The sequence below is a fragment of the Scyliorhinus torazame genome, chromosome 2 (assembly GCF_047496885.1).
Source record: "Scyliorhinus torazame isolate Kashiwa2021f chromosome 2, sScyTor2.1, whole genome shotgun sequence".
NCBI classification, from domain to species: domain Eukaryota; kingdom Metazoa; phylum Chordata; class Chondrichthyes; order Carcharhiniformes; family Scyliorhinidae; genus Scyliorhinus; species Scyliorhinus torazame.
Genome location: NC_092708.1, coordinates 175,649,585 through 175,667,437, shown reverse-complemented (window position 1 = coordinate 175,667,437; position 17,853 = coordinate 175,649,585). Strand labels below are relative to the sequence as shown.

Sequence of the window (17,853 nt, the reverse complement as noted above, 5' to 3'; positions counted from 1 at the left end):
TGGGATGGGGACTATCGTAACCTCTCCTGAGTTTTGTCTTTTCGTGCATTTCTTGCAGCCTAGACCAGAAGGTTGTGTTGTCTTCCTGGTGCCAGGGTAAAGGCACCTACTTGGGGCAAGAGAGGAATTTGGAGTGAGAAGGGAAGGATCCAATCGTTGTCATTCACGTGGATGGACCAAGGGCATTGGTAGGATTCAGTAGAGACAGGTCAACTCCTGACATGGACCTATTAATTACGCCCACTAGCATTTCCTGATCAATTTTATTCTCATTGTCCACCCAAACTGATTCTAATTCATGATCTTCTGAGCCAAGATCCATTCTCACAAAGTATTAAATCCTTTACAATGAAAGCTACCTCTCTACTTTGTCCATTCTAAATTTTCAAACACTACATAGCCTGGAATATTTATTTCCATACTTGGACAACTTGTAGCATTTATCTGCAATGGCATTAAATTTAAACCATTCATCTCTATTTGTTCCATGAGTTCAATCCACTTTATTCCAAATACATTGGGCGGGATTCTCTGCTCCCGCGTCGTTTCAGAGAATTGCCTGGGTCGCCAAATATTCCCGCGACGCCGGTCCGACGCCCTCCCGCGATTCACAACAGAAGCGGCCAGATCGGCACAATCGCCTTTTGCGCGGCGTGGTCCAGTGAATCGCCCGAGACAGCCAAAATGGCGATTCACCGGTACCCCTGCGATTCTCAGTGCCGGATGGGCCGAGCGGCCTGCCCAAAACGGCGGGCTCCCCCCCGCTGCCATCCACACCTGGTCGCTGCCGGCGGGAACAGCGCAGAACGCTGGGGGGGGGGGTCCTGCACCAGGGGGGGGGGGGCCTCAAATAGGGTCTGGCCCGCGATCGGTGCACACCGATCATCGGGCCGGCCTCTCTGAAGGAGGACCTCCTTTCTTCCGCAGCCCCGCAAGATCCGTCGGGGCGGACTCGGGGAGGACGGCAACCACGCATGCGCAAGTGACACCAGTTATGCGGCGCCGGCTGCGTCATGTATGCGGCGCCACCTTTACGCAGCGCCAAGGCCTGACGCGCGTAAATGACGCGGCGCCGCTCCTAGCCCATTTTCGGGCCCTGAATCGGTCGGGATAGGGGCCGTTTCGCGCCGTCGTGAACCTTGACGGCGTTCACGACAGCACGAACACACTGTCTCCATTTCAGATAATCGCACCCATTATGTTTTCAGATAGAGACGGTGGAATTAGAAACTAAGCGCTGTCACCGGCACTGAGTCGGTGGTATTCTACAACAGCAAAGTTGGCACCGTTCACAGATCAATCCATTGACCGTTAAGAGGCTAGCACTGGCACCATGTTGAACACGACCGATTCCAATGAAAAACGGTGACTGATGTGCAAGATTCGGGATTGGCACTCGAGAGACCTGGGGGGAGCGCGGGTCGATCTGGTCCCGGGGGGGGGTGCACTCACGGTGGCCTGACCCGCGATCGGGGCCCACCAATCCATGGGCAGGCCTGTGCCGTAGGGGCAATCTTTTCCTACGCGCCGACCATCGGCATCCGCCATGGCCGACGTGTAGGTGAACCGCCCCCGCGCATGCACGGGGATGACATCAGCAGCCGCTGACGCTTCCGCGCATGCGCGTACTTGCGGCGGCTGGCGGAGTCCCTTCGACCCTGGCGTGGCGCCAAAGGCCTTCCATGCCAGCCAGCGGGGCGCCAACCACTCCGGGGCGGGCCTCGCCCCTAAAGGTGAGGAGGATTCCGCACCTTTGGGGCGGCCAGACGCTGGAGTGGTTCACGCCACTCCATTCCATCGGGACCCCACGCCCGCCGGGTAGGGGAGAATCCCGCCCAATATCTTTTCACTATAATGGATGTGTCTACTAGGTTTCCAGAGGCCATTCCAGTATGCAATATTACAGCTAAAAAGATTGTGGAGGAGTTACTTAAGTTCTTTACTCGATATGGACTACCCACAGAAATACAATCGGACCAAGGATCAAATTTTACCTCAAGGTTATTCAAAGAAGTTATGGACAGGTTAGGAATAAAACAATTTAAATCAACAGCATACCATCCAGAATCGCAGGTTAAAAAGGTAGCATCAGACATTAAAGACAATGTCGAGGGCTTATTGTCAAGATTATCCAGAGGATTGGGATAAAGGAATTCCATTCGTACTGTTTGCAATTCGGGATGCACCTAATGAGTCAACCAAATTCAGTCCTGTTCAACTAATTTTTGGTCATGAGGTAAGAAGACCACTTAAATTGATTAAGCAAAAATTGGTGAGTGATAAATCGGAAATTACATTATTGGATTACGTGTCAAATTTTAGGGTACGATTAAATAGAGCAGGTGAATTGGCTAGACAGCATTTAAAAATTGCACAACATGTAATGAAACGGGTAGCGGACAAGAAATCTAATGTTTGTAGTTTTGCCAGTGGAGATAAAGTTTTAGTATTGTTACCAGTGGTAGGTGTACCTTCAAAAGCAAGATTTTATGGACCTTATCAGATTGAAAGTAAATTAAGTGAGATGAATTATGTGGTAGAAACACCAGATAGAAGGAAAACTCACCGAGTGTGTCATGTGAATATGCTTAAAAGGTACTTTGAAAGGGAAGGAGAGAAAAAAGGAGGAGGTTTTAATGATTCTAACTCAAAGTGACAAACCAAATCCAGATGACTGTCAATTTGACATACCTCAAATTAAATTGGAAAATGAGGACGGTCTTAAAAATTGGGACAAATTGTTGAGTTACCTTCCAGAGGAAAATCGGACTGACCTGAAAGAGTTATAGATATCACGTGGGCAAGTTTGTAGAGATAAATTGGGAAGTACTAAAATGGCTATACATAGAACATAACAGTGCAGGACAGGCCATTCAGCCCTCGATGTTGCGCCGACCTGTGAAACCACTCTAAAGCCCATCTACACTATTCCCTTATAGTCCATATATCTATCCAATGACCATTTGAATGCCGTTAGTGTTGGCGGGTCCACTACTGTTGCAGGCAGGGCATTCCATGCCCTTACTTCTCTCTGAGTAAAGAACCTACCTCTGACATCTGTCCTATATCTATCTCACCTCAATTTAAAGCTATGTTCCCTCATGCTAGACATCACCATCTGAGGTAAAAGGCTCTCACTGTCCACCCTATCTAATCCTCTGATCATCTTGTATGCCTCAATTAAGTCACCTCTTAACCTTCTTCTCTCTAACAAAACAGCCTCAAGTCTCTCAGCCTTTCCTAATAAGAGGCGAAATTCTCCCCCAACGGCGTGATGTCCGCCGACTGGCGCCAAAGACGGCGCCAATCAGACGGGCATCGCGCCGGCCCAAAGGTGCGGAATGCTCCGCATCTTTGGCGGCCGAGCCCCAACATTGAGGGGCTAGGCCGACACCGGAGGGATTTCCGCCCCGCCAGCTGGCGGAAATGGTGTTCGTTGCCCCACCAGCTGGCGCGGAAATGCGGCGCATGCGCGGGAGCGTCAGTGGCCGCTGTCAGTTTCCCGCGCATGCGCAGTGGGGCGAGTCTCTTCCGCCTCCGCCATGGTGGAGGCCGTAGCGGAGGCGGAAGGGAAAGAGTGCCCCCACGGCATAGGCCCGCCTGCGGATCGGTGGGCCCCGATCGCGGGCCAGGCCACCGTGGGGGCACCCCCCGGGGTCAGATCGCCCTGCGCCCCCCCCAGGACCCCGGAGCCCGCCCACGCCGCCTGGTCCCGCCGGTAAATACCAGGTTTGATTTACGCCGGCAGGACAGGCAATTTCTGGGCGGGACTTCAGCCCATCCGGGCCGTAGAATCCAGCGGGGGGTCCCGCCAACCGGCGCGGCCCGATTCCCGCCCCCGCCCAATCTCCGGTACCAGAGACTTTGGCGGGGCGGGGGCGTGATTCACGGCGGCCAACGGCCATTCTCAGACCCGGCGGGGGGTCGGAGAATGACGCCCAAGATCTTCCCTGCATACCAGGCAACATTCTGGTAAATCTCCCATGCACCCTTTCCAATACTTCCACATTCTGCCTATAATGCGGCGACCAGATACATGATATAGATGTGGAAATGTTGTTCCAATCAAAGAACATCCATACAGATTTAACCCTTTAAAATTGGCACAGGTTAACAAAGAGATTGAGAGTATGCTTAAAAATGGCATTATTAAAGTGGGTTGCAGCCAATGGAGCTCACCCATCGTGATGGTACCTAAACCAGACGGTACACAACGGTTGTATGTGGACTATAGAAAGGTTAATGCAGTTTCAAGAACAGACTCTTATCTTATCCCACGTTTGGAGGATTGCATTGAGAAAGTGGGACAATCTGCTTTTATTTCCAAACTGGATTTACTTAAAGGTTACTGGCAGGTACCTTTATCCGAAAGGGCGAAGGAGATTTAAGCTTTTGTGACTCCAGATGGTATCTACCAATTCAAAGTTATGTCATTTGGCATGAAAAATGCCCCAGCCACATTTCAGGATTCCGCAACTTCCGGGCGGCCCTCGCCGGAGTGGTTCACGCCACTCCTCGGCGCCAGTACGGCCCGCCCCGCCGGTTAGGTTCAATTCCGACCTCGGGTAACTGTCTGTGTGGAGTCTCCACATTTTCCCTGTGTGTGCATGGGTTTCCTCCGGGTGCTCCGCTTTCCTCCCACAGTCCAATGATGTGCCGCTTTGGTGGATTGGCCATGGTAAATTGTCCCATAGTATCCAAAGATATGCAGATTAGGTGGGTTAACGGGGTAGGGCAGGTGGGTGGGCCTAGGTAGGATGCTCTTTCAGAGGATCAGTGCAGAATTGATGCACCAAATGGTCTCCTTCTGCATTCTAGGGATTCCATGATCGCTTTATTATTCTCTGATTTAAATGGGCATTTTTCAACAAGTCAGACTGGATACAAATCAGGATTGGACAACTTGCTGTGATTTTTGATTTTTCCATCCTAAAAAGTAATTGTAATAACCTTTGATGCCAATCCTGAATTCAAACTAGATTTGTGTGGCTGAGATTGACTTGAAAGCTGTGATAAAATGTCACAATGATATTAATTGGATTATATATGCAATGATAGTGAAACAAAACAATATATGCAAGATTTAGTACCTTCAATGATGGTTGGAGATTCAGTTATCACTGTTGGAGGACCTAGCCGGAGTAATTGTGTTTGTACATCTTTATGCTTTTTGATCAATTCCACAAAATCGGTCACATTGTACACCAACATCGGGCCAAATGCAATCTCCATCATTTCTCCTTGATTTGTACCACCAACTCCAATGCCAAAGGTCATTATGGCAGCTTGCTTTAATTCAAAGGCAGGTAGACGAATACTATCTGTGGACGGTCCACCAGCGACAAGCACCACAAACTGAGGAACACCTTCCTCTTTTCTACTTCCTGCAGATCTGGTAAAATGGTTTCTGTAGACGTATTGCAATGCCGCTCCGGTATTAAGTGCAGGTCCTTTTTTTGATCGCAATGCCTTCACCTCGGCTTGTAAATTAGATTTAGTTGAGTAGGTATTTAAGTAAAACTGAGTACTTGGAACATCACTGTACTGTACCACTGCAACTTGCACAGCATCTGGTCCAATTTGAAATTTGTTAATTATTTTTAAGATAAATTCACGGATTCGCAAAAAGTTTGAACCTCCCAATCTGGAGCTGCCATCGATCAGAAATACTATGTCTTTCCTTCTGTCTTGAACTGTAAAACAATTGTAAGTTAGTTTGATTTTGAACTTTTGTTCATACTTTACAAACAGATAAGAACTTGCTGATAAACTTATGGTTTCTTTTGTCAGAAATCTTCAACCTTAATATTTTAAAATAAAGGCTATCCTTTTCCACTCAGTGACATTCTACTGATTAGGTTCTATTGTAAACAGAACAGTTTTAACAAATGTATTCTTATGTGGGGTTTGTGCTTATCAATATAGGATATCAGTGGTAGAGAATGGATCATTTCCTAATTTGAGAACATGGAGTGTCGGCATCAAACAAAGTTTGCTCAGCACTAAAGCAACCTCCTAAGAATATCTGCTACTTGCACTAGTTAGACATTTTCCCCTTCTCACAACAGCCTCTTGTTCACCTGGTAATGTAATATCTATTTGTGCTGCATTCAGGATAGATTTTAAACCTAGGAACAGGATTCAATCTGCCTAGACTTTCAAAGAGGATTAGGTAGTAATCTCTGGTGGATCAAAACCAAGTTCCAGTGATGAAAGGTTCAATATACTCACACAATCCTTAAATAATCCTCTAAAGAAAAGAGCATTTCTGTGGAAACCATCAGCTCCAATGTGACCACTTAACTGTTTGAAAGTCAATAATATAGATGGAAGAGATGACCAAGATAAATTCCAGTGTTATCAAGCAATCTATGTTGTCATCAAAGACTGGAATTGAGTGGTACTTTAAAAAAAACTACATTGGTTCCAAAACACACAAATGGCAGATTAATAACAGGACCGAGAAGGGCATTGGACATTAAAACTGCAGGCAGCTGCCAGTCATCACTCACCTTACTGCAGATCTCCCCACACTCCTCCAGACTCACCGTTGCTCTAGTACCAGTCTCATCACCATAGAAACATCTAAAATAGGAGCTGGACGGGGGCCATTCGGCCCTCGAGCCTGCTCTGCCATTTATAATGATCATGGTTGATCATCCAACTCAATAGCCTGTTCCTGCCTTCCCCCATGTCCTTTGATCTCTTGCAGCCCAAGTGTTATGTCTAACTCCTTCTTGAAAGCAAACAATGTTTTGGCATCAACTGTGGTACTGAATTCCACAGGCTCACCATTCTCTGGGTGAAGAAATTTCTCCTCACCTCAATCCTAAACAATATCCTCAGACTGTTACTCCTGGTTCTGGACACCCCCATCATCAGAACAGCCTTCCTGTTAGAATTTTATTGTTTCCTGTGAGATCCCCCTCATTCCTCTGAACTCCAGCGAATATAATCCTTTTTTTTTTAAATTTAGAGTACCCAATTTATTTTTTCCAATTAAGGGGTAATTTAGCGTGGCCAATCCACTGTGGCTCCAGCACACCAGTTGCAACCTGATTGCAGAGGAGGACCAATTTTGCCTGCTCCTCTTGTACATCAGTGGTTCCTGTTTCCTTGTTACTGCTCATTCATTTTCTAAACTTAGAAAGGTTTTTAAGTTGGGCCATACATTCTTCAGTGAAAGCTACACTCTGGTTGCACAATGAGGGGCATCCTAATGTCAGCATTTTTCAGGGCGTTAATAGATCTTGTGCAGATTTATATTGATTTGTGAGACATTCTTGCATCCTAATCACACTTGAGAAGCCACCAATCTTGGTGCTAGTTAACACAGGGTGCCTGTCATACACAGGGTGCCTGTCATACTCAGGGTGCCTGTCATACTCAGGGTGCCTATCAAACAATGCAAGAATATTTCTAAGTGCACTCAGTAAAATGAACCATGTCTTCCCCCTCAGTGCCCCTTTAACACATTTCAGTATTTTGTACACCAGTAATTTTGTGATATTTAACTTTGATGATTAGTCCTGGGTTGGGATTACAAAATGTCCCAGTTTACAACCAGATGTGGGCCAGTGGTACTGACTAGGAAAATCAGGGCAAAAACCATTTGTGAAAAGGCTGTCTTTACAATGAGGGCCAATATGGGCAGAAATCCCTCTCGAGCAGTTTGAATTATTTCCCATTCCCAAGCCAAATCCATGTCCAATGGGAACAAGGTGATGAGAACCAGAAAGACACAGAGGAAACAAATAATTTTCAAACTGTGGGGGTGAACCATCATCTGGGGCCTTTTCACTATTAATGTTTGATAAATGTGCATGTGCATGGTCTCGGTTATTTCTTCTGAAGGAACTAAAATGGTGACTGAACCCTGAACACTTGAAGACTGCAAATTGAAAGATTACTCATAATTTAAGAAAGGCTTGAACCCTGATTTTCGGAGATTGGAGACTAAAAGCAAAATTATGCTGTTCATAGAAATGGGTGCATTATTTAAAATTGGTCTCATACCAAAATTTCCATCTTTGGGTGGAGATGCACCATTGTCTGTCCAGGTGAAATTGGCATATGGCACCCCCTTGACAAATCCTGCTGAAGTAAGCTTGTTGGAAGGAAATAACAATCACGTTTTGCATTTTCCTCCTTGCATTAAGTGGTTTTTGCCAGGTAGGTGTTATTTTAGTGTTTTTGTTTGCTGACTAACACTTTTGTTCATTATGTTTGATCATCTCCAACATTTATGTTACATCACCGATAACTTTCAGAAATTGCACTGGACCTTAAAGGAACGTTTAAAAGGCACTGACTCTGATGACAGGTTACAACTCTGATTGTTTCTCACTCCACACATGTTGCCACATATACTGAGTATTTCCAGTATATTCTTTTTTTTTTAAATTTCAGATTGCATTCAGTCTTTTACTTTTGTTCAAACGTTACTGCAGAAACAGGCATTCAAACCAATGGGTCCTTGCCAATGTTTATATTCCACGTGAGCCACTCCCACTTTCCTTCAGCTCACCATATCATTATCTCGACATCCTGGCCTTGGTTACATGCACTGTTGCTACAAATGCCCCATAAAAAGAAACTCTTTCCCCATCATTTACCCACCTGTTAAAACGTTCAGACAGAAGCTGGAAATTAATAAAACGATCACAGGTAACTCTGCTCTTCCAACTCTGTTAAATTTGTAACAAATCTGTTCGGTTATTTGGTTATCATTCAGCTTCAAGATGACAATAAGGCTCTTACATGTCTGTTAGGTTTCAAACAGTTGGGGTTAAATTCAGATCATACGTACCTTCATGAATAACCAGAGGCTCAAGAATTATTTCCCTTCGGGCCACTCCTGAGACCAATGGTAAAAATTGTTGCTGCAAGTTAGCAATATCGCGGAATTCCGAGATCAGGGTAGAAAAGGATGTATCGGTTGCAAGCTGTACGAGTTCATTAGAGTCGGCATCTCTACCTCCAATAGAAAATGAGTATATACTACCTTGCTTTAGTGATACTTCTGCCTGATTTATATCATCACTGGACTCACTAGATGTGATAATTATTACTGCCTGCGGAACCCCTTCTGATACCCTACTGCCAGCTGCCGCAACAAAGTGATTGTCGAATAGAAACTGCACGGCTTCACCAGTATTAATCTCATCACCGCCTTTCAGTTGAAGTTGTTTCACAGCATCCAGGACCTCTGTTTTCGTGGTATATGTGTTAAAATAAAACTCGGTGCTGGGCTCATCGCTGTATTGTACCACACCGATTTGGATTCTGTCAGGGCCGATCTCGAGATTGTCGATGAAATTTACGATAAAATCGCGTATATATTGAAAATTGCCACTTCCAACGTTGACTGATCCGTCAATTAAGAAAATTAGGTCAGCCGATTCTTGCGCTTTAAAGAGAAAGACAAATGCAAAAGGTGAACATGTTAAAAACAGTGACCTGCATGCAAGGATTAACAGCTGAGAGATTAAACTGTGTGCAAAAATTCAGTGTCAAACACATCTCAAGGAACATAAACATAAAGCGTGGTATCTGCCAGTCTGGGATTTTACACTCCATTCTGCATTCTTTGACCATTTTTAAACACTTGCAACATCACTTCTGGGCTGGAGCATTATTGACTTGTACAATTTATTGTCATTTCTGGTTAGTTCTCCATTGTATTCTAATACAGGTTGCATGGATTAAGTTTACAGAGTCAAACTTTTATTAATATCTTTCAGTTTATCTTTTAGAAATTTGCAGTCAACACACTCAAATGAGGAAGAAGCCGTAGATTACATATAAAGGAATAAATTAGAAAGGTGATGAAAATCCCACTCCCTCTTTCCCACTATAAGAACTAATTGAAAATGTAGCCCTCCACTGCCTGGCTGAAATTTAAAAAAATCTGACTCCAGGCAGCAGTTCAAAAAAGAAATAAGTTTTTTTAAAGTAATTAGGTTATTTTTCATATTTATATTTATTTTCTGTGGGCTACTTTTGTGCTTTCAATCAGGCATGTGGAAGGCATAATTGACGGAAACAGAAACAAGTTGCTGGGCCCAAATGAATGAGTGAGCTGACCTAACAGCAGAGTGAACACACAACGCTGCCTAACTGACCGTGCTGAGTCAGAATATATTGTATCATACAGTCAATGTATGTTATTGGTTAAATAGCCAGCATACATTATCTGGGGATGCAGTCTGTACTTTTTATATAAGGGCACAAAAAATCAAAGCGGAGGATATCTAAGATTATATCAATTTAATTGATGTTTGTCCGCTCCCTCGAACTGTTGAATAATAACTTCCCTCAATTATGTCATCAGAACCTTCTGTTGAAACAAAGATAATACTCCAGAAATAATCAACACAAAAACATGAGCATGTTTAAATTGATAGTGATTCTTTTTAACATTTTAATTTCATCACAATGCTTTAAATGGTCTTTGCGACAAATTTAACCCTATGGTTGCCTGAATCTATACTTGCAAATGTGGTCTGATGTTAACATGGAAAACAGGAGGATGGCATGGTGGCACAGTGGTTAGCACTGCTGCCTCATGGCACCAATGACCCAGGTTCAATCCCAGTCCCATTGGAGTATGTATATTCTCACTTTGACTGTGTGTGTCTCACCCTCACAACCTAAAGATGTGCAGGATGTTGGATTGGCCACGCTAAATTGCTGCTTAATTAATTGGATTTTTAAAAGGCATGACAAACAGTATTCACTCTTAAGGAGCTGATCAACTAATTTGGGGATGCCCTTAATACAAGATTGCCTCAGACAAACTTTGCCTCTTTCAGTCAAGCATGAGCTATAGTCAGTGTTGTCACTCGGAGTTGACCAATATCTATAGAGTGGGATATTTCATGGAACTGCATTATAGGTGAACAACTTATTTCGTACTAAACCTGTATTGCCTAAGGACAGGCATTATTAGGATGAAGCTGGAAAACTTAACTTACAATTTATAGTACCTTCTATGTCCTAAGGACCTCTCAAAATAAATAACTGCCAAAAATTACTGCTAAATAGTGGATAAACATAATGACCAAATGCTCAGTTTCGGTGGTTAGATGTTTATTTTTGTTGGTAGTAGAGTTGGGAATAATTTCACATGATAGTTAAGGGCATCACCCAAAAAGCATATTAACATTTTCCCCTCCTCTCTTGAAGGCACCGACCAATATTGTGGTATTGTTCCTCAAGCAGGTACAACACCTAAGTGTGTCATTCATTTTACATGAACCTGGACAGCGAGTTATGAGAAGATGGTTATTATTTAGAGGTATCACAAACTAGCCCATCCATAGCATGCAGTTTTATAAGGACAGATCACTGAATACCAATCAGTTGTGGAAACGCTGATTTTTGTTTATTCCCCTCCCTTAACCTATGGGAATTGAGAACCACATGTAGCTCCCCAACTGCCAAACTGGCTGAGATCAGCATAAGCCAGAACTTTCTGATCAGGGATGAAAGACTACTATGCTCACCAACCATACTATCCAGTCCCCCTCAGCAGCATGTACTATTTGATGAGAGTGGAGGTGGCCAGGGTCTCAAGTGAGCTCTGAATGCAGCATGTTACTCTATTCGGAAAGGAGCAGCATTGGAAACTACCTGAACAATTAGATAATATCAGCCACTACTGAAATTTCAGATGGAGAGAATACCATGTGGTCAAAAAAAAACTTTGACAGATCCCTTTTCAAAAATATTGAGCTCTCAGACTTCATCTGTACACTGAGGTAAAGGTTTTTTTAGTACACAGTGAACATTTTTCCACTTTATTTTTAGAAGATAATATGTTTCTCTCTATCCTGGCTGCCACCAACTCACTCTGTAAGCGACTACAATGGTCCACATAGGTGGAACACCTCCCTCCAATTTTTCCATTCCACTCTCTTGGAAAATGCCACCATCTCATTCTGGCACTTCCCTGCTTAATGCAGCTGTAATTAAGAATGGAGTAAAACAGGATGTGAATTTGGGTCCACTCACCACATTGTTCCACTGAATGTCAAGATAGCAACACTCACCATATGTTACTATTGATTCATTTTGATTTTAATCAAAGAATGCAGAATAAGTTAAAACCTTTTTGTGATTAACATGGTGCGTTGTGTCACAGCCTTTCGTGCAACACAAGCAGGTATGTAAAAGTACATGGTGTGCACACAGCTGAAATATGGTGGAAGCAAAGCTCTTGGATGTTAATAGCAACACAAGTGAACAGATAGGTCAAGCACTGAGAAGACATAGGGTTTCCTGGCACTCTGGTTGATTCCAAAGCTCCTGTGCTTCACCATTTCTCATAAGTTGGATTCTGGAATTAAATTATCGCCATTATTATCTTAAAACTATCTAAACTTCATTCTTAGTAATTTTTAGTAACATTTCAACAATTCCACATCATTTTAATTTTTTAATGTTTCTTCCCCACTTTTCCAAATCTTCCTGAATAGATAACCTTTAATTAATCTATTTTCAATGTCAGTTTTGATTCAATCACTGAGACTGGTAAAGACAAACTCACTCTGCTATTTCCTTCATCTGTCAGTGGAAAGTATGTGAGCTGGGTGCTTCCTATATGACACCAAGGCAAGGTACCTGAAGTGTTTATGTGGGACAGCACATCAGATTCCGACTACATCGATCATTACACCCATTCTGACTTCTTAGGTCGAGGGCTCATTCAATACATCTTAATCCTCAAAGTGACTGACAGATCTATACAAAAAATACTCTTTGTAACCACCTCAGTTGCAGTCAGAACATATGATATCATGTCACAACCAATTCATGGGATGCTGTGACTGTTGCTATGGCATGTCCTGCCAAAATGCAATTTCCATTGATGTTAAAAGCTGTAAAGATTTGGAAGGCATAGCCAATGAAGAGCAGGGACCTCAACAGACAAAGTTACTCTCTCTCTCTTCCTGATAATACTTCACCTTCATGCAATTTTCCCACTCCCTTGAATTGAGCTCTCCACATCTGGCAAATCAAAGCCACGAAATGATTAAGATTACAGAAGTCAGAACTAGAGTGTATATTTGAGCTTCTAGTCCCTTACTCTTTCCACTTTATAATTGAAACAACCCATTTTCTTCCATTCAGAACTGCTTCTGGGAGTGTATTCCAAACATTGGTTACTCTATTGTCAGGGTTCTTCCGAATATCTCGGTTGAAACCATTCTCACTGGTTGATATGGGCTGGTCCTAATTTTACAACTTGACTTGAATAATTCTTTCTCTTATTAATCTGCCAAAATCTCTCCACCAAAATTCTGCCGACCACCAGTTTATAAATCCAGACAAAGCCCATTAATGAACCTGCCACCTACTTCCCAAATGTGCTTCTTTAAAATAAATTACATTTGGATGCTTGGTGGTGCCACAGCAACTGTGAAAAGTGAGAAACTGTTTCTCTGGATTCTGCTGATGATGGTACATTTTAGTTGTGATGTGTTATTAACTTGTAGCAAGGCACTGATATAGATGCATAATAGGTGTTTAATTAAAACATATACAATATTATGAGGGGCAGTGATGTTAGTAGAACATAAATTCTAAAGTCGATCTGCTCTTTGCTCATTAAATTAACTTCAGAACCCAATTCATCTAGAGACAGGGATTTCAATATTTAAATGCATATTGAAACCCTTCTTCATTTGTCTTTCCCTCCAATTTTTCTCCCCTCTTTTCCTGATGGCGTTAACTCAATGCTGGATGATCATTCCAGTGATGAAGATAATCCGGTGGTAACTTGATGGACATCTTCATACATGAGTGCAGACATCAAATAATGGCAGGCCATTGATCCATGGCAGGGGGAGGCAACAAAGCCAATTCCCATTCTGTCCACATGTGAACTGTTCAGCAGGAGTTACTGTTCAGCAATCAGGAGCATGTTACTCTGGCTGATTTTACTCCCCTCCCAAGCCCAGGGCACTGAGGCCAATTTCAGCACCCTCATTGCTTCCCTGGCTAAGATCAGCAAACTCAGCACAGACCAGGGGATTGAATCTGAGATTTTCCTGGTCTGTATAGTTCAGCTTTGTAAATAATTGTTTTCTTACTAACTGAACCATCAGGGGAGCTTTTTTCCCCATTTTTAATGAAGTCTCCTAAATTGAGCCATGTAAGCAAAGTAGCAGTGATATCAGCTAACTGTTTACCTGTAGTGTCTTTTATTATCCCATCAGATAATGGGTGCGCTGCAGCCATGTGCACACTTGCCACTAAGTCGTTTACAATGCCCTTAAGTGCGGCAAAGTCATTGAGGTGATAAACAAACCTCTCATGAGGTGCACTCGCAATCTCCTTTAATTCCCAGTCAACAGCTTGCTGAACTCCAATAGCAAAAATTATAGCTTCGGTTGACTTAAGGAAAGCAGACGGGGGGATTACATCATCCTGAGATCGTCCGTCTGTTAACACTACAATAATTTGTGGCACTCCTTCTTCCGCTCTACTCCCGGTGGCTTTAGTGAGCTGATCCTTGATTAGATATTCTAGTGCTAGTCCAGTTTTTGTGCCTCCCCCCTTATAAGACATGTTCCATATATGAAATAGGATGTCCTGCTTCGTAAAATATGTGTTTAAATGGAACTCTGCTTGTGGCTTCTCGCTGTACTGCACCAGGCCAAAACGAAATCTGGTTTCTCCAATATCAAAAGCCTTTATAACCCTGAATAGAAATTCTCGCACATTTTGGAAATTTTCCTGGCCGATGCTCCAGGATGTGTCCACTAGAAAGACTATGTCAGCAGCAACAGTTCTGTCATCTTTAAGAAAGAAAAGCTGTTTAGGACTGTCTTAAACACAGAACCATTATTTTTCTAAATACCGCCATTTTTTTCCTCCATTACAGAATGTTATTAGTATTATTGTTTTTGTTGTAAAGAAAAATACCTTCTCCCCCACCCCTCACGCCCTTTTTGTTTCCTCTATCCCTGGATCCCACAGCCGATATCCCTCACATCCTCTCCTTCACTGCTCCTCACACCTCTTCACCTTGTTGAAGCCCAAAGCAAAATGGGAGGGGTTGAGAGGAGGCAGGCAGGTGGGTGCGGTTGGATCATTTTCGGAGTTCCATAACTTCCTTTGTTGTTGTACAAAATTCACTGAAATCCCTATTAACCAAGGCCTTCTTCATTCCATGAGGTGCAGAGGGAGATGGGGTAAGTGAAATATTATTTAAAAAGAAAAAACAGCCTTAAAGATTTCAGACACCTTGCTAAAAATTCAGTTTCTCTAGTCCAAAACATACCAGGTGGTAAAAACTTGATGGGGCGGATGGGGAACCTGTCCATTGCACTCTCCTGAGTCACTTGGCGATGTGCAAGTGCAACTTAAGGTGACTTACCTTCCCTCCCCTCAATGGGAAAGTGTGCACTTGGCACTTGTGCTAGATAAGGAGAGTTTAATCAGGAACTCATTGAAATAGGGATAAAGTGTGGGAGGCCGGGGGCTGGCCCCATTTATCCCACAAATCTATGGCGATCCTCATTCATACACCAACGTTTTTTCACCAAAAACATCAATTTATGTTATTTCCATATTTAAAAAATGACCTTCATCAAGAAACTATTCAATATTTCCAGATAACATTGTTTCATATCACCTTAGTCTGCATTGTAAAAAGTATTACTTGTATTTCCGATGAAGGATGGCCTGGTTCGTGAGAAAAGGAAAAGGACTTACCTCAACGTTTTCTGAAATAAAGAATCAAGTATTGCTACAAATGCTGACACAAACCATTCTAAAGAGAGGTGACCATCCTCAAAAACCCAGCTGTATCTCCCTTGTCCTTACCATGTTGTGCTTGAGTGAAACAGATTAGAATGAAGAGTGCGAGCAACTGCACACCACGCAGTTTACTCATTTTTGCAACTATGTGGTGGATGAGTGACCTGAAATGAAAATTAATAAATGTTAGTTTGCAGGAAATAAATCAAATCAGCTCATTTTTGAAATACAAAAATAGGCAATAAAAATATACATCCAAGGTACAATGAATGTAGCAATGATGCAAAACTCCTTATCTGAGAGTCATTGGGCTAACCTTCATGAATAAACGCACCATGGATATGGAACAGAGCTGTTCAGAAAAGGGATATCCCAAATACATACAGCTGCAGCAGACGTATGTCTGGACACGTATGCAAAATAATCCTCCGCACACATCACAGTACGTACCTCCTGAGGAAGACAGAATAACATAACTGCCCAACTTTCACCTGCACTCAAATCACACTAATGGCACCTATCCAAGTTAATGTCATCTTTGTCCAGTTCTGTTCTTCTCCTCCATTAATTCCAGCAATTAAACATCTAGATCTTCAACCAAGTAATATGATGGTATCAGTATAGACAATTCTTCCAATAGTTTCACTGAATCAATAAGTAATTAGCATGGAGGCCATCTTGATAGCTTCAACATCGCACTGAAATTGGTAAATCAGGAAAATCTATGCATTTTAAGCGCCAATCATTTTTAAAATCTCGTCACATGTTACATTTGGCATTGAACTTTCACATTGACTTGCACTTACTTTTACTCTTCTTCAGTGGTGAAAAAAACACCTGATAGCTGCAGAGGCCTAGTTAGTTCAGTCACATTAGTTAGTACTGGTTCTCGAGCCAAGGATCTGACCTTTGCAATTCCAGCTGGCAGAAAAATGACTTTTTTGCTAGTGCACAGAAGCTGCCTTTGCATAGTGCAGCTTTCACAGAGTCCTGAACTTGGAAACTTGTTGAGTGAGGCAATTCGATAAAATGAGGAAAATGCTGCCATTCTAGAATATGGTCTGGTCCGAGAGAGGAAGCAGGACACAAGTCCTGAGAACTGGGGCTGGATTCTCCACAGCCCTGCAACAAAATCTCATTTGGCGTGGGGACGGAGAATCCCCGTTTACATGGGAATCGTGACTGCCGCCGCTCCCGCGATTCTCCAGTCCCTGGAGAATCTATGTACTAGTACTATGGGGAAATAAGGAGCACTATGCTGCAAGAGAAGCTCCCCTCCTCCGCCTACTAAAGAAAGGAGTTGGTTGAAATTGGGATCAGGATTTCCAGACCACACCAACACTGGGAGCTGTGGACCCCGTGAACGAATTTTATCTGGAAACAGAAAGCATGAATGAAAGCCTGAGTACAGTATTATTGCAGGAGTTGAATTGCAAATTTAGACTAGTCACTTATCAATTCAAGGTCGTAGATGGGTGGTTAACAAATGGTACCTTGTCCAGTTATACAATCTGTGCCCTAGGGTAAAAACATTTCAGGGTACAGTGATTGGAGGAGCCCCAATTGGCAGTCAATATAATCTATTAAGGGGAGCTCCATGTGTCTTCAGTTGAGGGAGTCTGAGGAACAGATATGGGACTAAATAAGTGGAAATTTGATAGATTTGACAGATGGGAGGGATATGCAATTGGATGGTTCCCCTTGGAGATTGAGGAAAAAAGGCAGACAGGATATGGAATCTGTGATCCCAAGACGGGGTGGAGTTGGCTTTGAAATTGCTCACTCATCTGAGTGCTGAACTAGCAAGGTGTGTGATGACTCACACAACTGCGTTCTCTCCATTTTCTTCCATATGACCCTTGGCCATAGCAGCATTGCTAACTGTAATCCTTGAAGCTACAAGGGGAAAGTAGGAACAGTAGTATGTACAAAAAGTAAAGGTCCACTCCAAAACAGAGCTTCGGTGGGAAGGTAACAAGAGGGCCAAAGAATTCACCAAATTGAGGGTGGCAGAAATCATCCACTGTGATCCTTTCGAGCCAGTGATGGTGGCAGAGGACAGCCAGGAAAGGGAACGGATAACAG

General features: G+C 43.2%; 1 protein-coding gene across 1 annotated transcript in view; it reads right to left on the bottom strand.

Annotated features, from left to right (window-relative positions):
* The window catches only part of LOC140393924 (collagen alpha-3(VI) chain-like), a 369,822-nt gene that overhangs the window by 304,066 nt on the left and 47,903 nt on the right, over window positions 1-17,853 (bottom strand). The window contains exons 2-5 of the mRNA XM_072480566.1: window positions 15,835-15,932; window positions 14,196-14,804; window positions 8,810-9,409; window positions 5,091-5,693 (exon numbers count right to left, since the gene is read on the bottom strand). Of these exons, the coding sequence (XP_072336667.1) occupies window positions 5,091-5,693; window positions 8,810-9,409; window positions 14,196-14,804; window positions 15,835-15,904 (1,882 nt within the window). The 5' untranslated portion in view covers window positions 15,905-15,932. The remainder of the gene's footprint in view (window positions 1-5,090; window positions 5,694-8,809; window positions 9,410-14,195; window positions 14,805-15,834; window positions 15,933-17,853) is intronic.